The sequence below is a fragment of the Sinohyriopsis cumingii genome, chromosome 15, assembly GCF_028554795.1.
Source record: "Sinohyriopsis cumingii isolate HCF-2022 chromosome 15, ASM2855479v2, whole genome shotgun sequence".
NCBI lineage: Eukaryota > Metazoa > Mollusca > Bivalvia > Unionida > Unionidae > Sinohyriopsis > Sinohyriopsis cumingii.
The window spans coordinates 56644939-56665352 of NC_142975.1; the positions used below are offsets into that span (position 1 = coordinate 56644939).

General features: G+C 34.1%; 1 protein-coding gene across 1 annotated transcript in view; it reads left to right on the forward strand.

The window, feature by feature from the left end:
- LOC149781844 (uncharacterized) overlaps nt 1-18347 on the forward strand; it is a 38085-nt gene extending 19738 nt beyond the window's left edge. Inside the window, exons 2-4 of the mRNA XM_089936032.1 lie at nt 1849-2454; nt 6028-6144; nt 13328-18347. Of these exons, the coding sequence (XP_089792158.1) occupies nt 1960-2454; nt 6028-6144; nt 13328-13855 (1140 nt within the window). The 5' untranslated portion in view covers nt 1849-1959 and the 3' untranslated portion in view covers nt 13856-18347. The remainder of the gene's footprint in view (nt 1-1848; nt 2455-6027; nt 6145-13327) is intronic.
- The last annotated feature ends 2067 nt before the right edge of the window (nt 18348-20414 follow it).

Genomic DNA, 20414 nt, shown 5'->3' on the forward strand with positions numbered 1-20414 from the left:
TGTACATGTATTAATCTTCACTTGTTGCTTTATCAAACTGAAAACAAAAGAAGTCAGAGATATCTTTTTATATTTTTTTCAGTCAGTAGAAACAATAGCATCAAGTTTTGTAATTAGGTAATGTCATTGTACAGCCAGTTTGTGGAGGAGTCACAATGCACAGAAAATTCCACCTTGTATGTTAATAGACTCACTGAACTACATGTATGTGGATTACAATACAAAGTATTTGTCAGTTTCTTTAGGGTGTTTTGGATGCTTTTATATGATGCCATCCAGTAGCTTAGATTAATTGTCATACAACCACATAGGTACCGCTGAATTAATGTAACCAGTGATGCATTACCCAATGAGCATGACCCAGGAAAAGTCATTTCATTACTCATGAAGGACATGTACCTAGTGATAGCTAATAAATGAAATACAGAAATAGTATTTTTCCCCATTCAGATGTCACATGCTTTGCTTTGTTCACAGGTATAAGTGCTATACAAGTGGAGACTAAATCTAAAAAGGGCATAGCAATTACCATCCAGAAAGGGGAATTTAAGCTTCAAAAAGGGCACTTGAAATGCATGTCTTATGCTTAATAGGGCACCTTATTTTTTACAGTGAATTTTTATTATTGTTGTTGTTGTTCTTCCTCTTCTTCTTCTTCTGTTTATAGACCAGAATAGCTGATGGAACAGTCTATCATCCATCCGTCCATTAGTACTAGTTCGTTATTTTTACTCCTCCTAAACTACTTGCTCTGAATGAATGACTGTATCAGCATGGTGGTATTCACTAAAAGATTTCTTATAATGATTAATTTGTTTGTCATAAATAAAAATGGCACCAATCTGACCTATCAAATGGCTGCCACAGATATTTATTCTGACTCTCAAGATTATGAGGTCAAGGGTCAAATTACTCTTCATTTGTGAAATCTTTTTGAGAGCCCTGGTAACTCATTTGGTCATAAACCAGTCAATCAGACACCCCAGAGCACTGGTTATGTTGGACCTAACTCCATCTATAAGACCTGGGTATCACAATGTATGGGGTGTAAATCACTGGCAGGTACAGGAGCAGGAGTGGAAAGTGGTGAATACACTTTTGTTTAGTATTGTAAAATACATATGCATTTTTAAGAACATTTTAATTTATAATTCATGCACCAGTAAGGGGCCCCCTAGTGGCCGAGTGGTCTAAAGCACTCTCCGTTACTGATCACTGTCATCTCACCTCTGTCTGTGTTGGTTCGAGTCTTGGATTCGGCTAATGTGGGTATGTGAGAAAGCTTGCCAGTAGCTTCTTGTGGGTTGGTGGTTCTTTCCGGGGTTTTCCCACGTTCTTCCTCCACCATTAATACTGGCCACCATGTATAGCCTATCATGTGCTGAAAAATGGTGTTAAACCCTACAACAACAACAACATGCACCAGTATATCAACGTGTGCACAGTTTGATGCAAATCATATTAGAACAAACATCATCGACTTTGATTGGCCAGTGTATAATTTGCTGTTTGTGAGCAGATTTCAAAATAAGATGGTAGCCAGTTGGGTGACGTGCAAAAGAATATGTAGCCAAGCTTGAGTTCAGAAGTCCAGAGAAGACATTTTAATATGAATCTCATCTGCAGATAAAAACCAATTTTCTTTGTTATTTTGACCTATTCACCTTTGTGTAATGATCATAACATTTTATAAAATTGTTGAGCAAGTCCTATCATATTCGGGCTACTTGAATTCAACATCTTGTTGCCCCTTTGCTGCAGGTACAAAATTTTTGAAAACCTGTTGCCTATACAATAAATCCTGTAGTTTTACTTGCATATTTTAGACATAATTTTCATATTTTTCAGATTTACAAGAGAGGCAAGGGCTCGTGTCAGATGCTACCATCAGACCAGTTGGACGAATGCAGAAAAAAATCTGAATGAAACCATTCACATTTCTTACTTTTCAATAACTGAATGCCATCAATAACGTCACAAATACAGGCCTACCTGCCGTATATGAAGTCATATTTCTTACGGGACCAAATGAAAACAAAGAATTTTTATTTAGTTATTTTGTTTATATTAGCAACAGCAACAACAATAATATTTTTGGGCAACCCTGCACCAAATTTACATACTATAGTTTCAGAAACTCATAAGCAAATTAGTAACATAAAGAATATTCCAACAAATATTCGTTACTCAAATGCTGAAGATTTTAATGTGAATCCCACTTATTTGATGATACTGGGATTTAATAGTATTGATATATCTGGACTTCCTGGTAATAAAAAAGAAAATGAGAGCAAGCCAAAAGAGAAACTTGGATTTCCAGTTATCGCCACTTCTGTGGATCCTGCCAGGTCTTTAGAACAAGTGGACCAGCTTATTGCATCAGTGAAGAAGTTTTTGCCCAACAAGCATGTAGTCCTTTTTGATCTTGGACTTGGAAGCTCAGAGGCTGATATTGTAAGAAGTTTAGGAGTCTGAATTAGCATATTCTTTTCAACAGAATGGGAGGGGGATGAGATTTTCTCCTGCTTTTAGGGAGGGTGGTATTGGGGCAAACATAATGTTGGGCTGTCGTTTATGTACAATTTTGCACCTTTAGTTGAATGTTGGCCTGAAAAAATTAGAAAATTAAGAGAATCAAGTTTTCTATGGATTCTAATAGCCTATCATCACTTTGTACATTGTTTTCTTGTGATTACTGTTTCTGTGTAAAAAATAATTTTCTTTCATTTAGCTGCTGCACATATATATATTAGTGACACCAAGGTTGGAGAGTTTTGAGTTTATCGCTTCACACTAGTAATTTACATAGTTCTTGCAAACAAAATTAAACATATATATAATATCCAAGACAATCGCCAAGACAGTCGAACAACAGAAGCATCAGGATAGAGAAAAAGAATGATTATTTTTCATAATTACAAAATAATGTTCTTTTAGGTACACTCTAAAATCAGTCTACAGATTTATATGCATTCATTCTTTTAGTCATCAACAATTAAGATTTATTGTTGTCTAATCCCCATACCTGTCAACTTGTACGGATTACATGTAATTTGTACTGTGTTTTTCTTTTAAAAAATTCACTTTTTTTAAAAAAATGTAAAAAAAATTATGGTGAATCCGGAGTGTGGACGTAATTTTTTCTTTTCAATTGGGCATGATCCAGAATCTTTTTAGCATGTGCAGGCAACATGGAGATAATTCTAATATGCTTTGGAAAGTGATGGAAACCAGGAATGCCAATATCGAGTTAAGTTGAAGTATCCTTTAACGCAACAAATAAAATTATATTAATATTGAAGAAAGTGTTTAGATAGCTTTGTTTTGTTCAAGATTCTTATCATCCTTTTAATCGATTTCGGTATTTTCGACTTCCATCGCATTCCAGCCAACTGAAATGTAGGCCAATGGAACTTGAAAACATGTCCATTTGCTTGTGTGAGAATTTGAATTTATTAGGAAGAGTGTGAAGGGTGCATGTGTTGCATATAATAACACTCAAAATCAGAAGAATAAAATAAAGTTTCAGAGATGTAAATAATTATGTAAATGCGTATATACTGGTTAAACCATCAGTCATGGTACTTCATTTTTACATTTGTTTGTTCATTTTTAAATTCTTCCTAACAGAATCATGCAATTGATAATGATATGCATCAGCTCATGGCCATGCAAGTTTTTGGCATGCAGTTTGCATACTGTCTGCCTAAAATGATGAAACTTGGTGTGTGGATGCATTCTGACAAGTTCTACATCCCTGTAGCAAAACTGAGCCTCTATGATGTATATTTCGTGCTACAGTGACTTTGTTGAAATTTTGTGTATAAATTTCTTGATTGCTGTTTATATTTCAACCATAAAACTTGATACATAGTGCCGATTACAGATTACATTATTAAATTGTAATAGATTAAACATTAAAATGTGAAGAGGTAATATTGCTCCCTCCCCTGAATAATTGAAAAGGGGACAACATTTTCTGCGTGAGAATTAATGTTTCGACTGGTTAATGGAGATTATGAGAAGTAGAGTTGATCTGTGTTCTTGTTGTTGTGGGGTTTAATGCCATTTTTCAGCACACGATAGGTTATGCATGGCAGCCAGTATTAATGGGGGAGGAAGAACCACCAACCCACGAGAAGCTACTGGCAAGGTTCTGACATACCCACATTGGTAGAATCCTAGACTCAAACCCACGTAGACAAAGGTGAGATGGCAGTGATCCGTAACAAAGAGTGCTTTAGATTACTCGGCCACTTGGGGCCTCCCATGTTATTGTTGATAACACACTGTTTCAGATGTTGCCGGAGGGCATCCCAGACTTATTTTGTGACTGGTACTTTGATATCAGATTTGCAAATAAAACATAGAAATTAGGATGACTGAAAACATATTTCATGATTTTAAACTAATTGAACAGTTCAAAGAAAAAGGAAGAAAAATAAAAGACAGTTATGAAAGAGGTGGTATAGAAAGTTATATTTATGATACAGAAAGTAATTTTCCATTTTGATTAGTGAAAACCTTGTAATGTGGTAAAGAGTCTGTCAAAACATGAGGTAATCTTGATTAGTGAAAACCTTGCCACACGGTAAAGAGTCTTATCAAAACATGAGGTAATCTTGATTAGTGAAAACCTTACCACATAGTAAGAGTGCTTTAAAGTGCTTTAATCAAGGGGGCCTCGAGTGGCCTAGTGGTCTAAAGCGCTATCCGTTACGGATCACTGCCATTTCACCTCTGTCAGCGTGAGTTTGAGTCTTGGATTCGGCCAATGTGGGTATGTGAGAAAGCTAGCCAGTAGCTTCTCATGGGCCGGTGGTTCTTTCTGGGATTTTCCCGGGTTCTTCCTCCACCATTAATACTGGTTGCCATGTATAGCGTATCGTGTGCTGAAAAATGGCATTAAACCCTACAACAACAACTTTAATCAAGTCTCTTGATGACTTTGAGAACTTGCCTAATAGTTGGCATGCTATAGACAGTTGTATGTGTATGTGCCTTTTATCATGTGTTACTAATGTCCATGTGGGCCCTTTCAGAATTTTCTATGCTAGAAGGTGAAACATGAAGAAAAAAAACACAGTGCAACCTATATTAACCCATTGGTTCACTCCTACCATAGTGAGTATGACCCTGGGTCATAACTTTCAAGGGCCCCGAGTGGCAGAGTGGTCTAAAGCGCTCTCCGTCACGGATCACTGCCATCTCACCTCTGTCTGCATAGGTTCGAGTCTCGGGCTCTGCCAATGTGGATATATGAGAAGGCTTGCCGGTAGCTTCTTGTGGGTCGGTGGTTCTTTCCGGGGTTTTCCCGGGTTCTTCCTCCACCATTAAAACGGGCCACCATGTATAGCCTATCTTGTGCTGAAAAATGATGTTAAACCCTATAACAACAAATATAACAATATAACTTGCAAACTTATGAGATCCCTACCCTATCATCATAAATACTTACTAGGCATAAAAGACCAAAATGTATATATTTGACTGACATTGATCATAGAGTCCATAAGTGCCTCAACAGACTTAATCCCTTGGTCGTAATTTGGAAACTGTTGAAATTTGCCTGGCTGTTCAGTATGTCTTTTGACCAATTATCTTTTATGACTTCCCTATATATAGCATCATAGTGATGGGGCCCTGTATTCCTATTATTTTACTACCAAGTACAAGAATTTTTTTGTAAATATGCATTTATGGAATTTTCATGTTGATCAGTTATTGTGGAAAGATGCTTTTTATGTGGGATGGTTTAAATTTGTGGAGATTTGTATCCAGGAAAAATAATTAAAGTCAAAGTGTTGTGCTATATGCCGTTTATTCATATATCAGATTAGCAGTTTCACGCCTCTAGAATTGCTTATTACAGGTCAGTAGGTAAATATTTTCTGTTACACATGGACAGATTTGGCCCCAAATAATAATTTATTATATTTACACACTTTAATGAGCTGTTTAAATTTACTGTATAGATGTTAAAGGATAAATATGGTTTATATTGAAAAACCGTATTATATTTTTCAGCTGAAGCAGACATGCAATAAGACAGGCATTTGCCAAGTGAGGGCATTCCCATTTGAAAAATTTCCGTCACATGTGAAATACTTGGGTACACACAGTTACAGACCAATATGCATTCAGGTAAATTATGTGTAATTTGGCTCTTTACGTACTAAAAAGAAAGTATGTATTCAGGTGGCTGTTCATATATTTATTCACCCTAATGACTTGTGCAAAGTTACTTTTCCCAAGCAGTTTCTTACTTGTCCCATTATTGTTCAACATATGTAAATGGTACTACAAAAATGTAGAACTTGGAGAATTCCCCAGGACATACTCTCTCCATTGTTAATGAAACTTTTAGTCAAACAATGATTACAATGTAAATAAAATCAAGTGTATTGAAAGTTAATAAAAAAACAAGTTTTGTTATTTATCATTTTCATTTAGGTTCATCACTTCACTCTATTTCAAGTTTGGTTACTAGAATGACTTGAGACACAACTAAGTAACAGCTGAAATGAACTGATGTTATGACTCTATGGTCCTGAACTAAGTAACAGAAAGAAGTGAAACCAACAAGTTTATTAAAATCAACAAATAAATTTGTTTCTCTGAGTTATTAGGTTAAAATTTCAGAGGAACTTCCAAGATTGTGAATTAAATCCCAAATAATCCTAAAAGTTTTATCACCAGTCTAAAAGTGTAGTGTGCTGAATTAATTCCAATATTAAATGTGCTGATGTACCAAGAGTCTTGATGTATCACAGTAATATAACCCAGAATGACTTTGAATGAATTCACAATAGTCCCGTTGTCCCAGATATCAATGAGCACTTTTAATTCCAATGAATAATTTAAGTAAATGATTCCTTTCAAATTATATCTGAACATAACAGTAAATAACTCTACAGACTGAACTTAAAGGAGGATTTAATAATTTTGTTGATCAAATCATTATATGAAACCTAAGATATAATAGAATTACTAGGGTGTGGGTCAAAAATTTGCTTCAAGAACATCCTAAATTTTGTAACAAGGCTAGACCTTGGACTCGTATATCAGTAAGCAATCTTCTTAAAAAATGATAAAAGTCAGGTATGCCATAACTACTCTGCCCTCAATCACAGACAAAGGTAAAGCACACAACAGAAATCATATATATAGAGAGAGAGAGAGAGAGAGGATATTTGCTTGAAACGAGTGAGTAATGGATATATTTCATTGAGTGGATGAAAAACTCTGAGTTTTTAACCCACGAGATGAAATGTATCCATTATTCACTCGTTTCAAGCAAATATTCTTTTTATTTTATGCTCACATAAGTTGGCTACCTAAAGTTTGTGACACAGTGAATTAGCAAATTTGTTACGGTAATGTCAGCTATTTACCGTACATGTTCTGCTGTGCTGTGTGTACCTGCGCACAAAATTAGTTCCACATCAGATTGTTAAAAATTAACTGATATTTCCAGAATAACAAACTACAAGTTTCAAGGATAACAGACAGAGATTATTAATAATGACAATGACATTACCATAAGGAAAAAGTACTTCACTGACAGAAAATCAAAGGGAGGTAAGTATGTTCTGACCCCAAAAAGTAGTTCCTGTAGTGAAAAAATATTGTTATTTGTTCACTACAGTGAAATATCAATATTATTTTAATTAGAAAATCAAGTAAGTTTCACTTTACAGCTTGTGCTTATATACAGTCAGATCTGTCAATAGTGCCCAGCTATGGGAAAGAAGCAAAATTTGCCTTTCATACACCGGTGGCCCGTATATGCAGGTTTACCTTTCAAACATGGCTTTTGAATTGAATATCATTAATTATTATTATTAATAATATTATTATTATTATTATCAAAAGATATAATTTCCTATCAGTTAAACAATCACCAATGCCTGTCATAAAAATAACTGATGATTGTGTTGTGCACTGTAATAAAACATGAATTTCACTGCTAATTGACAGCTTACATATAATTTTGAAATAGAGGCCAGATTTTGTGGTCAGCCTGCATAATTAGGCTTACACTTCAAGAGCCTTATTGGGTTAACCAGTTGCTCAGCTTCCCGAGATAAAAAGAGTCATCTTATTTGAGAGGCCTCTGAATAAAAAAAAAAAGCTTAAGGAACTGACCATTTAATTTTGGATGGGAGGGATGGGGCTAAAGATTTCTTTCAAGGATACTTATTTTTAACTTCCATATATTTTTTTTGCAGCTAATATAATGGATATACATGCTTCCTTTTTCGGGGTTCTAAATCAGAGGAAGATTTTATTCAAACTATTAGAGGGCAATAATTGTTTTCTCCAAAACTTTCAGGCTCCCCTTCACTTGAAATTTAAATAGCCCCTCCTTTATGTGGCTGTTATAACACAGGAACCAAAACTTTGCCTGCCTTACAGACAGGTTTTTAAAATATTCACTGACCCCAGAATGAAATAGGATGCATTCATATCTCTTTTTATTGATTACCTTTTTCGTCAGATATAAAGAAATTAAGATTTAAAATAATACATGTCACTAAAGATGACTTAATTCTGCTATACCTCTGCTTTTCTCATCATCCTGCAAACAACTTACTTTGACATTTCCATTCTCTGTCTTATGATAAAAACTGCCTTGCTTTTAAATTTGACATATTGACACAGAGTTGCATTGAACATTGGCATTGTGGCTGGAGTACAGTGAGTACAAGTGAGATAAGAAATTTTTACATATAAATTCATATGCTATTCCTTTATCTGACATTGCCTTCCTCATCAGACAAAACTTTACTTTGCATGCTTAGAGCAGCCACTGTCAATATTCTGCAGTGATGACTGAAAGCACGAGGAAACCATTATTTGTTTAAGAAACACCTGGCTGCTGATTGCAGAAAGCAGTTGACCATTCTGTCTGTGACTTTTGTATATGAAATTTGCAGTGAGCCTTATAAAGGTGTCGTTCAGGAAATTAGTAACCATTATGAGCTGGTGACATCTGTATAAAGGTGACCATTGGGACAGGTTTGACTGTACATATGATTCTTCTTTGATCTTTCAGTTTTATATCTCCTCATAGGCAATTAATCTATAGAGAGCATTCAATCTTCTTTGAAATACAGAACATGCCCAGTCTATCGACATTGTAGACATCAACTAAGTAAATATTTCCTCTGACAAGGCAACTAAGATAACCAGAGAAGACATGAGATGTTAGAGTGGTGAATCCCATCACATGATATTGCACATTTTGACTGGTTTTTCAAACTGTACTGGAAAATATTTTCTGCTTAGAAGGAAACTGGTAACCAGTTAATGTTATGATATTGCTGCAATAAACAGTTAAGATTTCAGGAATATGCCAGCATAATTCTTGTAAATTTCCCTTTGTCCTTCTCTTTTAGAGGGATAAGCAAACAAGTGTTTATTTTGAAGAATGAGTGAATTTCTTACTTTAAAGCAACACATCCACATTCATTCACTCACACCAGAATAAATGTTAAGGGCTGCTGTTGAAAGAAGATAAAATAGCTTTTAAAGGAAGATCACCTGCACATTCTTTACAGCCAGCAGTCTATAAAACAGAAATAGGGTCTAGCTATATTAAGGCACATGCCCTCAAATCAGTGCATTCAGACCAAATATAGGCCAGTACCAAAGAGCAAGCCAGTTGTAGGCATGGACTTTCTAAAATGTCAAAGGAGCAAATTGCTATCCTTCATTGGTACAAGGTAGTTTTCATCCTTTCTTACAACCTAAGTCTGCCGTTTATGTTTTTATCTCTGATTCAGTCGACAATTTACGATGAGGAGGATGAACAATGTAGGTGTTCTAGAGTGTATTCATAACATTTAATCCTTATTCACATGCAAATGGTATACGTATAACACATAGTTGGTACAACTTTACAATTTTGTTAAGTTTTGTCATTTTGGCCACCCATTGTTTTATGTTTGTGGCTATGGATATAGGCTGATAATAATAATTAAGGTGGTAAATTTTTATGTATTTATTTTAGTGATTTGAACTTAGCAACAACTAAATTGCAGAATTTCTCCATTGCTAAGAATCTCCATTATAGGGTAGTTTATTGATTTTTGTGTGTGCTTGAGGACATTTTTATGGTGACATGAGTCCTTCTTTCTAGAACAGGGGTGCACAACCTTTTTCAGCCATGGGCCAGATTGCATTTTCTAAGACCATTCAAGGACTGCAAACACTAATTTCTTTAATATAATTAGTGTTGATGGGCCTGATTTTTGTATTATTTTAATTTGCCCTGAGGGCCGTACTGAACATGCCAGATACGGGCCATGGGTTTTGTACCCTTGTTATAGAAGATTAACTTCAAACATTCTCCAGCATGTCATCTTTTTATTGTTTACTTGAGGCTGAACTTGAATAACATTTGTCAGTTTGACTTAACGTCATGTTAGAATGGCTCAGTATTCAGATTGGTACAGATAAATTTTGACTCTAGTGAAATTCATCTCACCTGGAAAAGTGTTTACGATCTTTACAATCAATCTTCTCTAACATTTGTATGGATGGGATTAACTTTAATACTTTCTTACAACTTGGGATCCAACTACAACCTTCATAGACCCAGATCTGTCATTACACAATGTGCTGTCAGATCAGGTTATGTACAGTATGTTAGGAGTAATCAGTACAACAAACAACATAGACCCTGATCTACAGGTGCATTATGCCATGTCAGATTGGGGTCTGTGTCTTTTGTAGTTGGCCTTGACTTATAAGATAAGCAAGTATATACAGTCTACATTCTTTAGACCTAGTGACAGAGCTTTAGAAATCTAAGGTTTTCCTTAGTTGTTGTGTTATACGCTAACACTCACCTTATAGTAATTGTTATGACTCTGTGGTCTTAAACTAAGTAACAGAAAGAGCAAAGCAACAAGTTTAGTATTTGCTCTGAATTAAAAAAGTGAAAATTTGAAAAAGGAACTTATAGTATTGTGGATTAAATTCCATAATCCTAAAAGTTCTATCACAGATCTTAAAGTATAGAGAATTCCGAATGAATTCTTCTGGTGTTCCAAATGAATTCCAGTCTTGAATGTACTGATGTACTAATAGTTTTGAATGTGATGATGTACCAATAGTCTTGATATAACACAATGATAAAATCCAGAATACCTTTCAGTGAATTCACAAAAATCATGAAGTAATGTTTTAGTCCAAAATATCATGGATCACTTTGTAAATCAGATGAATAATTTTAATAAATAATCTCAGATTATAGCTGAACACAACTAAAAGTGATTCCACAAAGACTGATGTTAAAATAGGAATGAATAATTGTTTTCTTAGTATTCTTGATATACATATTCTTATCTGATTTGTGACAAAACAAAATGCTATGTACTTAGGTTAATTCATATAGAAAATTCCATCAAATTCATAATCAAGGTAGACCATAGAGTTTCTAAAGGAAAAACCCAATGTCCTGAACTCAAACACAAGCAATCATATTTTTTTAAAAATTTGTCAAGAAAGCCCAACTACTACCCTCAGTTATGGACACAGGTCGATCACACAGTACAAATTAAATATACATAGCAGTAAAAAAAAAAATTCATGGACATCAGTTTTTTGGACCTTTAGATGATATGGAGTCCCCACCTCCATTACACAAATAATTCTGTATACATTTATTAGCTAGTCTGACAACCAGTTGCCCTCACCTCTGTCTGCGCTGGTTCGAGTCTCAGGTTCAGCCAATGTAGATATGTGAGAAAGCATGCCAGTAGCTTCTCGTGGGTCGGTGGTTCTTTCCGGAGTTTTCCCGGGTTCTTCCTCCACCATTAATACTGGCCGCCATATATGGCCTATCGTGTGCTGAAAAATGGCGTTAAACCCCACAACAACAACAAACAACCAGTTGCCCTGACAAAATCACTGTCACTTAATTGGTCCAGATAACTTACACAATTTGACTGATGCTTAACTGCAGTATTTGTTCTAGGCACAACATTTTTACGAAATTTTTTAAAATGTAATAATAAATGTTTGCTTTATATGGAACCATGACTGTTGTTTTAGCAGGACATGATTTGGTGGTGGATATAAATGGCAGGTTATAGTTTGTGTTCAGGGTTTTGATAAATGCTCATAGGAAGGGAACTGTGCATTTAAACTTTATGTAAAATAGCATATCCATGACCTTATTGATTGCTTTTGTACACAACTTTACTGCTTTTGTTTTCATCACACTTTATAGAGAAAAGTTTGACATTAGAGTTTACATTTGTTCAGTGTATGCAACAGGGTAAAGTTTGTGTTTAATGTTTCGTACATTTTATTTTAATTCCTGTATGTTAAAAAAACGTGTGCCTGTCCATATTAAATGCTTTTTAGGCCATCTTACTGACCTTGATATATTCGGTTCATGTGAAAGATTTGATGTGGTTCATGGGAAAGATTTGATGTTAAAGTTTGTACATTTTTGTATATTGCTTGTAAGTAGGAATTGTGCAGTTAAATTTGCCTTTAAAATAGCATGTGTTTGATCTCAATTAACACATTCTTTACCCAACTGAATTTTTACCTTTAATGGGAAAAAGTTTGATCCACAAGAAATTTGAAAGGGGTATAATATACTATATACATTAACCTTATCTGCCTGCTTGTCTGTCCATTTGCTCCATCATATCTCAGTTCAGTTTTGCATTACTTTGGGTCATTTTCGCAGGGACTCTCACTTACCATGTCTTGTAGTTCTGTTATGGAACCATCTTGCAGAAAATTAAAAGTTGGTCACCATGAGCTGCATTTCTTAAGTGATTTTGTTTTCCTTTAAGATTTGGTCAGTAAAATAAAACTTAATGTAGTGTCGTGTAGATTTACATATAGAAATTTTTTTTCTTCATCACTTCAAAAGTAGGTCACTAACCTACATCTCATCTTTTTATGGTTTTAAGCTATGATTTTTAGGTTAGTTTCTCAAGATATCTTAGTTTTACTTTTATTTTGTACCTTTTTGTGGATACAGTGTGGTATGTATGACTCCCATCATTCCACACTTACAGTTCATGATTCATTGTCTTTGTTCATTCACTTATAAGTCAAGTCCAACTGCAAACTGCATAATCCCAGATCAGCCATTTCATAATGCAACAGCAGATCTGAATCTATGCCATTTGTTAGGAGAAATTAGCAGAATAAAAAGATAATGTAGACCCTGATCTGACTGTGCATTATGCAATGGCAGATCAGGGTCAGTGGTGTTTGTATAGGACCCGACTTAAAAGTGAGTATTTATGGTAGTGTATTACTTATAACTTTTCCTGTCTGTTTTTCATTCTAGGAAATGCTAAATGAGTATGGTTCAGTTATATGGGCAGATCCTTCAGAATATTTCATATCTGGTGATGTGGATAGAAGCATCAAACAAGCTCAGAAAGTGGGAATATCTGCTTGGACGATAGATGATCCAACATCGGCACTTACACATCCAAAAATGTTTGAATTCTTTAAGACTAAAAAAGAAAAATACTATTTTCATCATGCTGTGAAATCTACACATTTGATTATTTACAACACCGATCGCGTTCATCATGAATTGATGTTACCATGGGTCAAATGTGCACTCACGGAGGAATGCATAGATCCAACTGGAGCTCAAAGTTCAGGATGTATTGATCGGAGACCCCGATATATGTATTCTGGTTGTCATAAGTATGACATGTCATCACTGAATGTTATTTTAGGAATTATTTTTGACTATGTGTCAAATGAATATGCATCAGAGGATAAAATATTTGGAGTGCTTAGTCCAGGAAGTAATGCAACATCACCGAAGTATTCCACAAAGGCTAAACTTAGCCAGGTGTAGTGGATGAATAACATCTTAGATTAACTCAATAACTTAAATTAAGTGTGTGTGTGTGTGTATGTGTGTGTGTTTACCTATGATGAGCCCTGGTGATTTTTCCACTTAAAATGACCTGTGTACCTTAAATGTAGCAAACATCTATCCCTTTTAAAATGGCAGGAGTACAAATCGATTGAAAAGTAAGGAAAATGCCCCTCATGCTCCTTAACTGGGCTACACCCTATATGATCAAAATATTTGTTGAAAATCCACATTTCTTTTGTTTTATAAGAATGTTTTTTTGTTGAAAATTTCAATAATAATAATAATTTATTTATTTATTTATAGAGTGATTCATTCAGTCAGGTCTACTGTCCCTTGAGGCTCACCTATAAAGAAATCTTCATCATATAAAGATAATGTTAATTATTATTTAGTTTAATATGTCTTTAAGTACTAAATTCAGTTATAACCTATTTGTTACATGTACATATAAGTATCTTGTAGCAATTTAAGATGTACAAGATGATAAATGCATCTTTTTGCCTATAATTTGTACATACATATGTTGATTTAGTAGTTGATAATCTACACTGCATGAAAATGAGTTTGAATGGTCTTCACCCACTTGTCCCAAGTGAATGCCCATGACTGTTATGTAGCAACCACAAGGATTAGGCACTGGGTAGTTTGGGGTTCATTGCCTGCAGTAAACATGCATTTTTTAATACATTGAAACCATGATAAATAACAGATTTTGACATTTGCAGACTTATTTTCTACCCTTAATTGCTACATTCTTTTAATCATGAATGAAAGTTTATGTAAACATTTACTTGTTTTACAAATTTTCATGGCAGTGATGGTTTGACCAAGCAGATGATGTTGTCATGCATTGTCATTTTAACATTTTATTTCAAGAGATATGTAAGCAAATTAATTTTATAAAATGCATCTATTAATTTTCACCAGATTTTAGACTGGAAAAAATAAAAATAAGGTTAGAACACCTAAAATTAAAGAAAGTCAAAATATATCATTACTTTTGTGTAATAGTATTGAAGTCGTTATCAATATTAACTTCACATTTGTGCTGTGACAACTGCTGTCATACTAAATAATAACAACCTGGCGGATGTTATATTGGCAACAATTCCTACACCTTAACCTTAACACTAAAGGTTACAGATACTAAGTCATTTTGAGAGCATTGGCAGCTTATTTCTTAGTTGGCATGGAAATATTATTTTTCTTCTAAGTTCTGCAGATGCTCTATTCTTCCCTGATTCTACAAGTGTTTTCCAAAATTGCATAACCTAATTTTCCAAATTCTAATTGCTTGTTTGTAACTGCTTTAATATATGTGTGGTGCACCAGAATTACCCAGTGCTACTGCGAGACAGTACCAACAATAGTGAACCTAGTGATTGGTCTTTGAAGATACTTTCATGGATGGCAATTGTGGGAGCCATTGAACGGTTTTCTATTTGTATTCATGTTTCAGCAGGTGTTGGAATATTTTATCCAGCCATGTATGATTTTTATTTGGTGAAAGGATTTCTTCAGAATGCATACTTAAGTTTGATTATTTTCCCCAAATTACCATACTTGCATTTTTTCCAACTTTTAACATGCAGTTCAGTAACAGATAATCTTCCAACAAACATCCAGGTACATCTCTGTAAAATATCTCCACTTTTGGAACATACTTGGCACACACGTTTAGCATGAAAAGTGCAATTAAAAGATCTTATCAAACTTCATAATAAACTACTATTCTTTACCTGTCATACATACAAAGCATTTTATGGAAAAGCATTTTATGGAAAATTAATTCTGCAAAATTAGTAAAATCATATGCTGGAATACTTGATGAAAGTGGGTATTGTAGTTCAATATCCAAGAACCATGAGTTTGATAGCTCTCTGATTGTGTCCTTGGGAAAGGCACTTAGCTCCCATTTCCTGAGCATGATATAGTCAGTTAGTGTGTTAATAGTACAGTTAAAGCAACACAAATTAAAACAAATTGAACTAAGGGTTCTTTTGGGTTGAAATATTAATTTTAATCATTGTCCTGAACTTGATTTTGTAGCTTCAGAATCATTATTGGACGAGTTCAAAATGTTTTGTTGAACTAAGACTAGATTGTAAAATATACTGCTTTAAATTACCATACCTCAGAAAATATAAAAATGAATTTTGGATTGCTTTAGAAAGTCTGTTGTTGGCTATATGGAATGCCAGAAAAATTAAAACGGGGGTGGGGGGCTATATGGAATGCCCAAAAAATGAAAAATAAGGCACCTAGGTTACTTAACCCTTGACCTCATAGAGCATAATGACAAAGTGCAGCATGCTATAAATAGAACACCTGTTACCTAGTCGACAGCATACGCATAGCCTGCCTGTGAACTGTTAAGCAATGTAGTGTATGTTACGTTTAACAGCAATTTTAACCATTTTACATTTTTGGTACACATCTATTATATGTGGAACAATTTAAGAGTAAAGTCCGATTGTTATCGCTGGGTAATTATTTATCACGGAAGAATTAGTTATGTGCTTTAAAATCTGGAGAGAACTCGTTCACCGTCATGTCAGTGAGGCCGTGTGACCAACCGTAGCTGCCATTTTTCATACTTGAAATTTACAAGTTTTTCATCTGTGTATACATCACTAAGCCATCTGAATTTGATAATTTATAAAAACTAATTGGTGCCTACATCAATATCGGAGCCTTTACCTAGGTTATTGAATCTTTCATAGTTGTGATTCTAATCGTGAAAACTTCGCAAGTACTGAATGAAATCCGCGACAGCCATTTTGGAGAGTGGAGATTACGACCCAGTTACTTTAAATAGCAGATATTGACCAGTACATAAACAGTGACCACGTGATCTGACGTAATTGTCATTCACAGAAATGAATGTAGTATCTAATAAGGGGTTTTCCCTGAAGGTGGCGCTACGAAAACCAGTTTAAAATGGCTGATGTTTACAGCCGACATAAAAAAAAAAACGCTTCCATGGGACTTTTGTAGAGGCATCAAAAGGCGCTTCAGTGCGACTTTTGTAGAGGCATCCAAAGATGGTTGTATGAGGTAAAGGGTTAATACAGGATGCTCATTTTATGTTTCTGAAAAGTCAAATATTTAAGGTAAATGAACTTTTGAAACTTTAACATTTTCAGGTTTGACTAATAATCTTGATTTTTCCTTTATTCAGTATTCAAGAGATAAGTATTACCTTTTTTTAGATTGGTGTTCTTTTTTTGAATAAGTTGATGATTATAAATGTTATTTTTAATTGTCTAATGAAACACTCTCATAATAAATGATAAACACCAAATCTGACTTGTAGAAAAGCAATGTTCGTATTAGAGCCCCATATTGTGATGTGAAGACCATAGAGTATGCTGTTTCCATGAAATTTCAGCAAACTATTTTATCTGGGTACATTTTAAAAAAACGAATTGGCTGCCATTTGGTCGATTGTAGTAACTGTTTCTCCCTGCCTACTGAATAGACCAACAAGTAAGATCTTGGTTTTTTAAAAAAAAAATAATTTACATTTGTGCTAGCAAAGTTAGGCTGCCTTCCACACATGCCTTGGAAATTTAAAAAAGGGTAAACAAACGATAGAGACGCAGGTGTCCTAATCTGATGACAGTGATTACTACAGAAAATGTGAGTGTTCTGAAGGATTTAATTCTGAGTGAAAAGAAGAGGAATTTTACTTACCATCCACATACAAATGTCAGTCTATGTAAATATATTAATTACTAGTGAGAGGCCAAAAATCTGACGAAAGATAGATTGTGAGATAATGACTCATCTGGTTGATCTCCGTGATCAGAAATGTCAAAAAAAAGAAGCGGATATTTCACAACATACATTACTCATGTTAGATGTTAACATAAGTTTATTATGATATAATATTGCACTGTTAAGATGGTTTGTTAATATGGATAAAGAATTTGTTTAGGTAACAACAGATAAATTTCAGTGCATTTTATATCAAGTTTGCTGCTTCCTTTTATGGTGCCTCTGAATTTCTCCACTCCAAACCAATAATTGTATATACAAGTTTAAACAGCCAACAATGTCGCTAATAAAAAAAATCGGCAGATGGTATATTTTGCTGCCAATAAGGGCAAAAAGTTAGCAATTTGCATCATTGGCAAAGCTCTGCACGATCCCTGAATAAACTTTTTATACTCTATTTTTCATTTCTTTTAAGAAGAAAAAGCTATTTTTTCGTGTACAAGAAAAATGCATATAAAATTTCAGGAGTCATGCCACGATCATTTTGTATTATTCATCTGTGATCTCTTACCAAAAATGATAATACACTTTTTACTGGGGTTTTTTTAACTTTCAAGGAAGAATTTTTTTTCATGTACAAGAAAAATGCATGCATATGAAATTTCTTGTTATAATGGAGTGTGCTATAGCAGGGTCACACTGTGTGTGTGTGTATATATCTATATATATATATATATATATATATATATATATATATATATATATATATATATATATATATATATATAGTATAACAAAAAAAATAAAAGAATTTTAAAAAGGGGAAAGTGTAATTAATTTTTACTTATATTGAAAACAATTATTATCATTAATTTATAATGATTTTGATTATATTTAACAATTGTATACTTAAAAAACTATTATAAACTTGCAAAGTGAAACTGTTGTACTGTATATAAATATAATTTAATGAGGAATCATTTTCGTAGCATACATCATACATGAATATTCAAAACAATTATTGTAATTCATAATGTATAATCATTATAGTATCTTTCACAGTACAGTTTACTGTTAAAAAATAATAATAATAATAATGAACCAACAGCTTATTAGATTTGACAGAGAAGACAAATTTATAATGTTACCTTTGATTTTGAATGGTTGTGAAGAAAAATTGTCATTGAATTTGCAAAAATTTCAAGCATCAGGTCTGCATTTAAAATACATGAATAAATGCTACAGATATCAATTCAGATCCTTTAAGTTCTAACCATACTGTATCAAACTATTGGTTAAAAATGTTATATATATATATATATATATATATATATATACACACACACACCATGTGCTTGGGCCAAGTCTAAAAATTTTAAAGTTTATTACCATATTTTCATGCATATATGTCATGACATAACCCCACACCCCTCATGTAGAGTACATTGATGGGCAGGCTATCTCAAACCTTTTTCACATAGCTGGTAGTCGTCAGTTTTTTTAAATATTTATACAAATATAATTTTTAAGAATTGTGTGATAATGACTTTTTAAAGTTCATTTATGTTAAATGGAATGACAACAGAAGGGAGACTAGCATGAAAAAATGGATGTCAGGAAGTTAATTCTAGCAACAGTATTTTATTGATACACATACTACTAGTTGGAGTGACCTTTAAACTTTCCCACCCTATTTTTATATGTTGTTGTTTATGTTTCATTGTGGGGTCAGAACCAATTGCCTGTCAAAAAGTTGGAAATTGCAAGTGTTATGAGTATATGCTCTTAAAATAAGTTGTTGTTGTTGTGGGGTTTATCACCAATTTTCAGCACACGATAGGCTATACATGGCAGCCAGTATTAATGGTGGAGGAAGAACCCGGGAAGAACCACCGACCCACGAGAAGCTACCAGCAAGCTTTCTCACATACCTACATTGGCCGAATCCTAGACTCGAACCCATGCAGACAGAGGTGAGATGACGTGATCTGTAATGGAGAGTGCTTTAGACCACGTAGCCACTTGGGGACCCCCTTAAAATAAGTAACAGAAAAGAATGAAAGACAACAAGCTTTATAAAATTTAACATATAATTTATTTCCCTAGAATACAAAATGAAAATGAGAAAATAGAACTTAGGTATTGTGAATGAAATCCCAAAATAAGTAAAGAATTATGGACAAGTCCTTGTAATTCAAAGTCCTGAATAAAACTCAGTACAAGTCCCGTAGAAATCCAAAACTGAAAGCGATGATGTGTATGTTATAGCTTATAGAGTGTTGATGTGTCATGCCTTTTGTTGAATCACGGTAGTAAAATTCCATGTTTGAATTCAGTATAAATTTCGGTGAACTTCTATGGCTTCAGTTTCACTAATGGCCCTTTGAAAGTAATGAGAGATGTCAAGATCTTTTTCCTGTTTAACGACAAGTGATTATTCTTTGTCCTCCTGATTAGAATAAAGAGAGTGAATAGTTAAGAGGATCACTGTGATCAATACCCTTTGATCCAAATGAGGAGTGAAAGTGACCTCATCAAAAGCAAGACCAATACATTTGTCAGCTAAAGGAATACTTTCCTGATCAACATCATTCTCCAGAACATTCTTTGCATAGCTCTATTAACTGCACAAGCTGGTTATAAATCAAGGATTTGTTTCAATAGGATCTACTTTCTGATCAAAACAAGGCTTGTCAGATACAAGTGGATTAACCACAACCTCATCTCCAGCTAGGTCATTACCTAGTAATAAATGAATACCTTCAATGGGTAAAGACGACACCTGAGGCTAAATATGATGACAAATTTACACGAG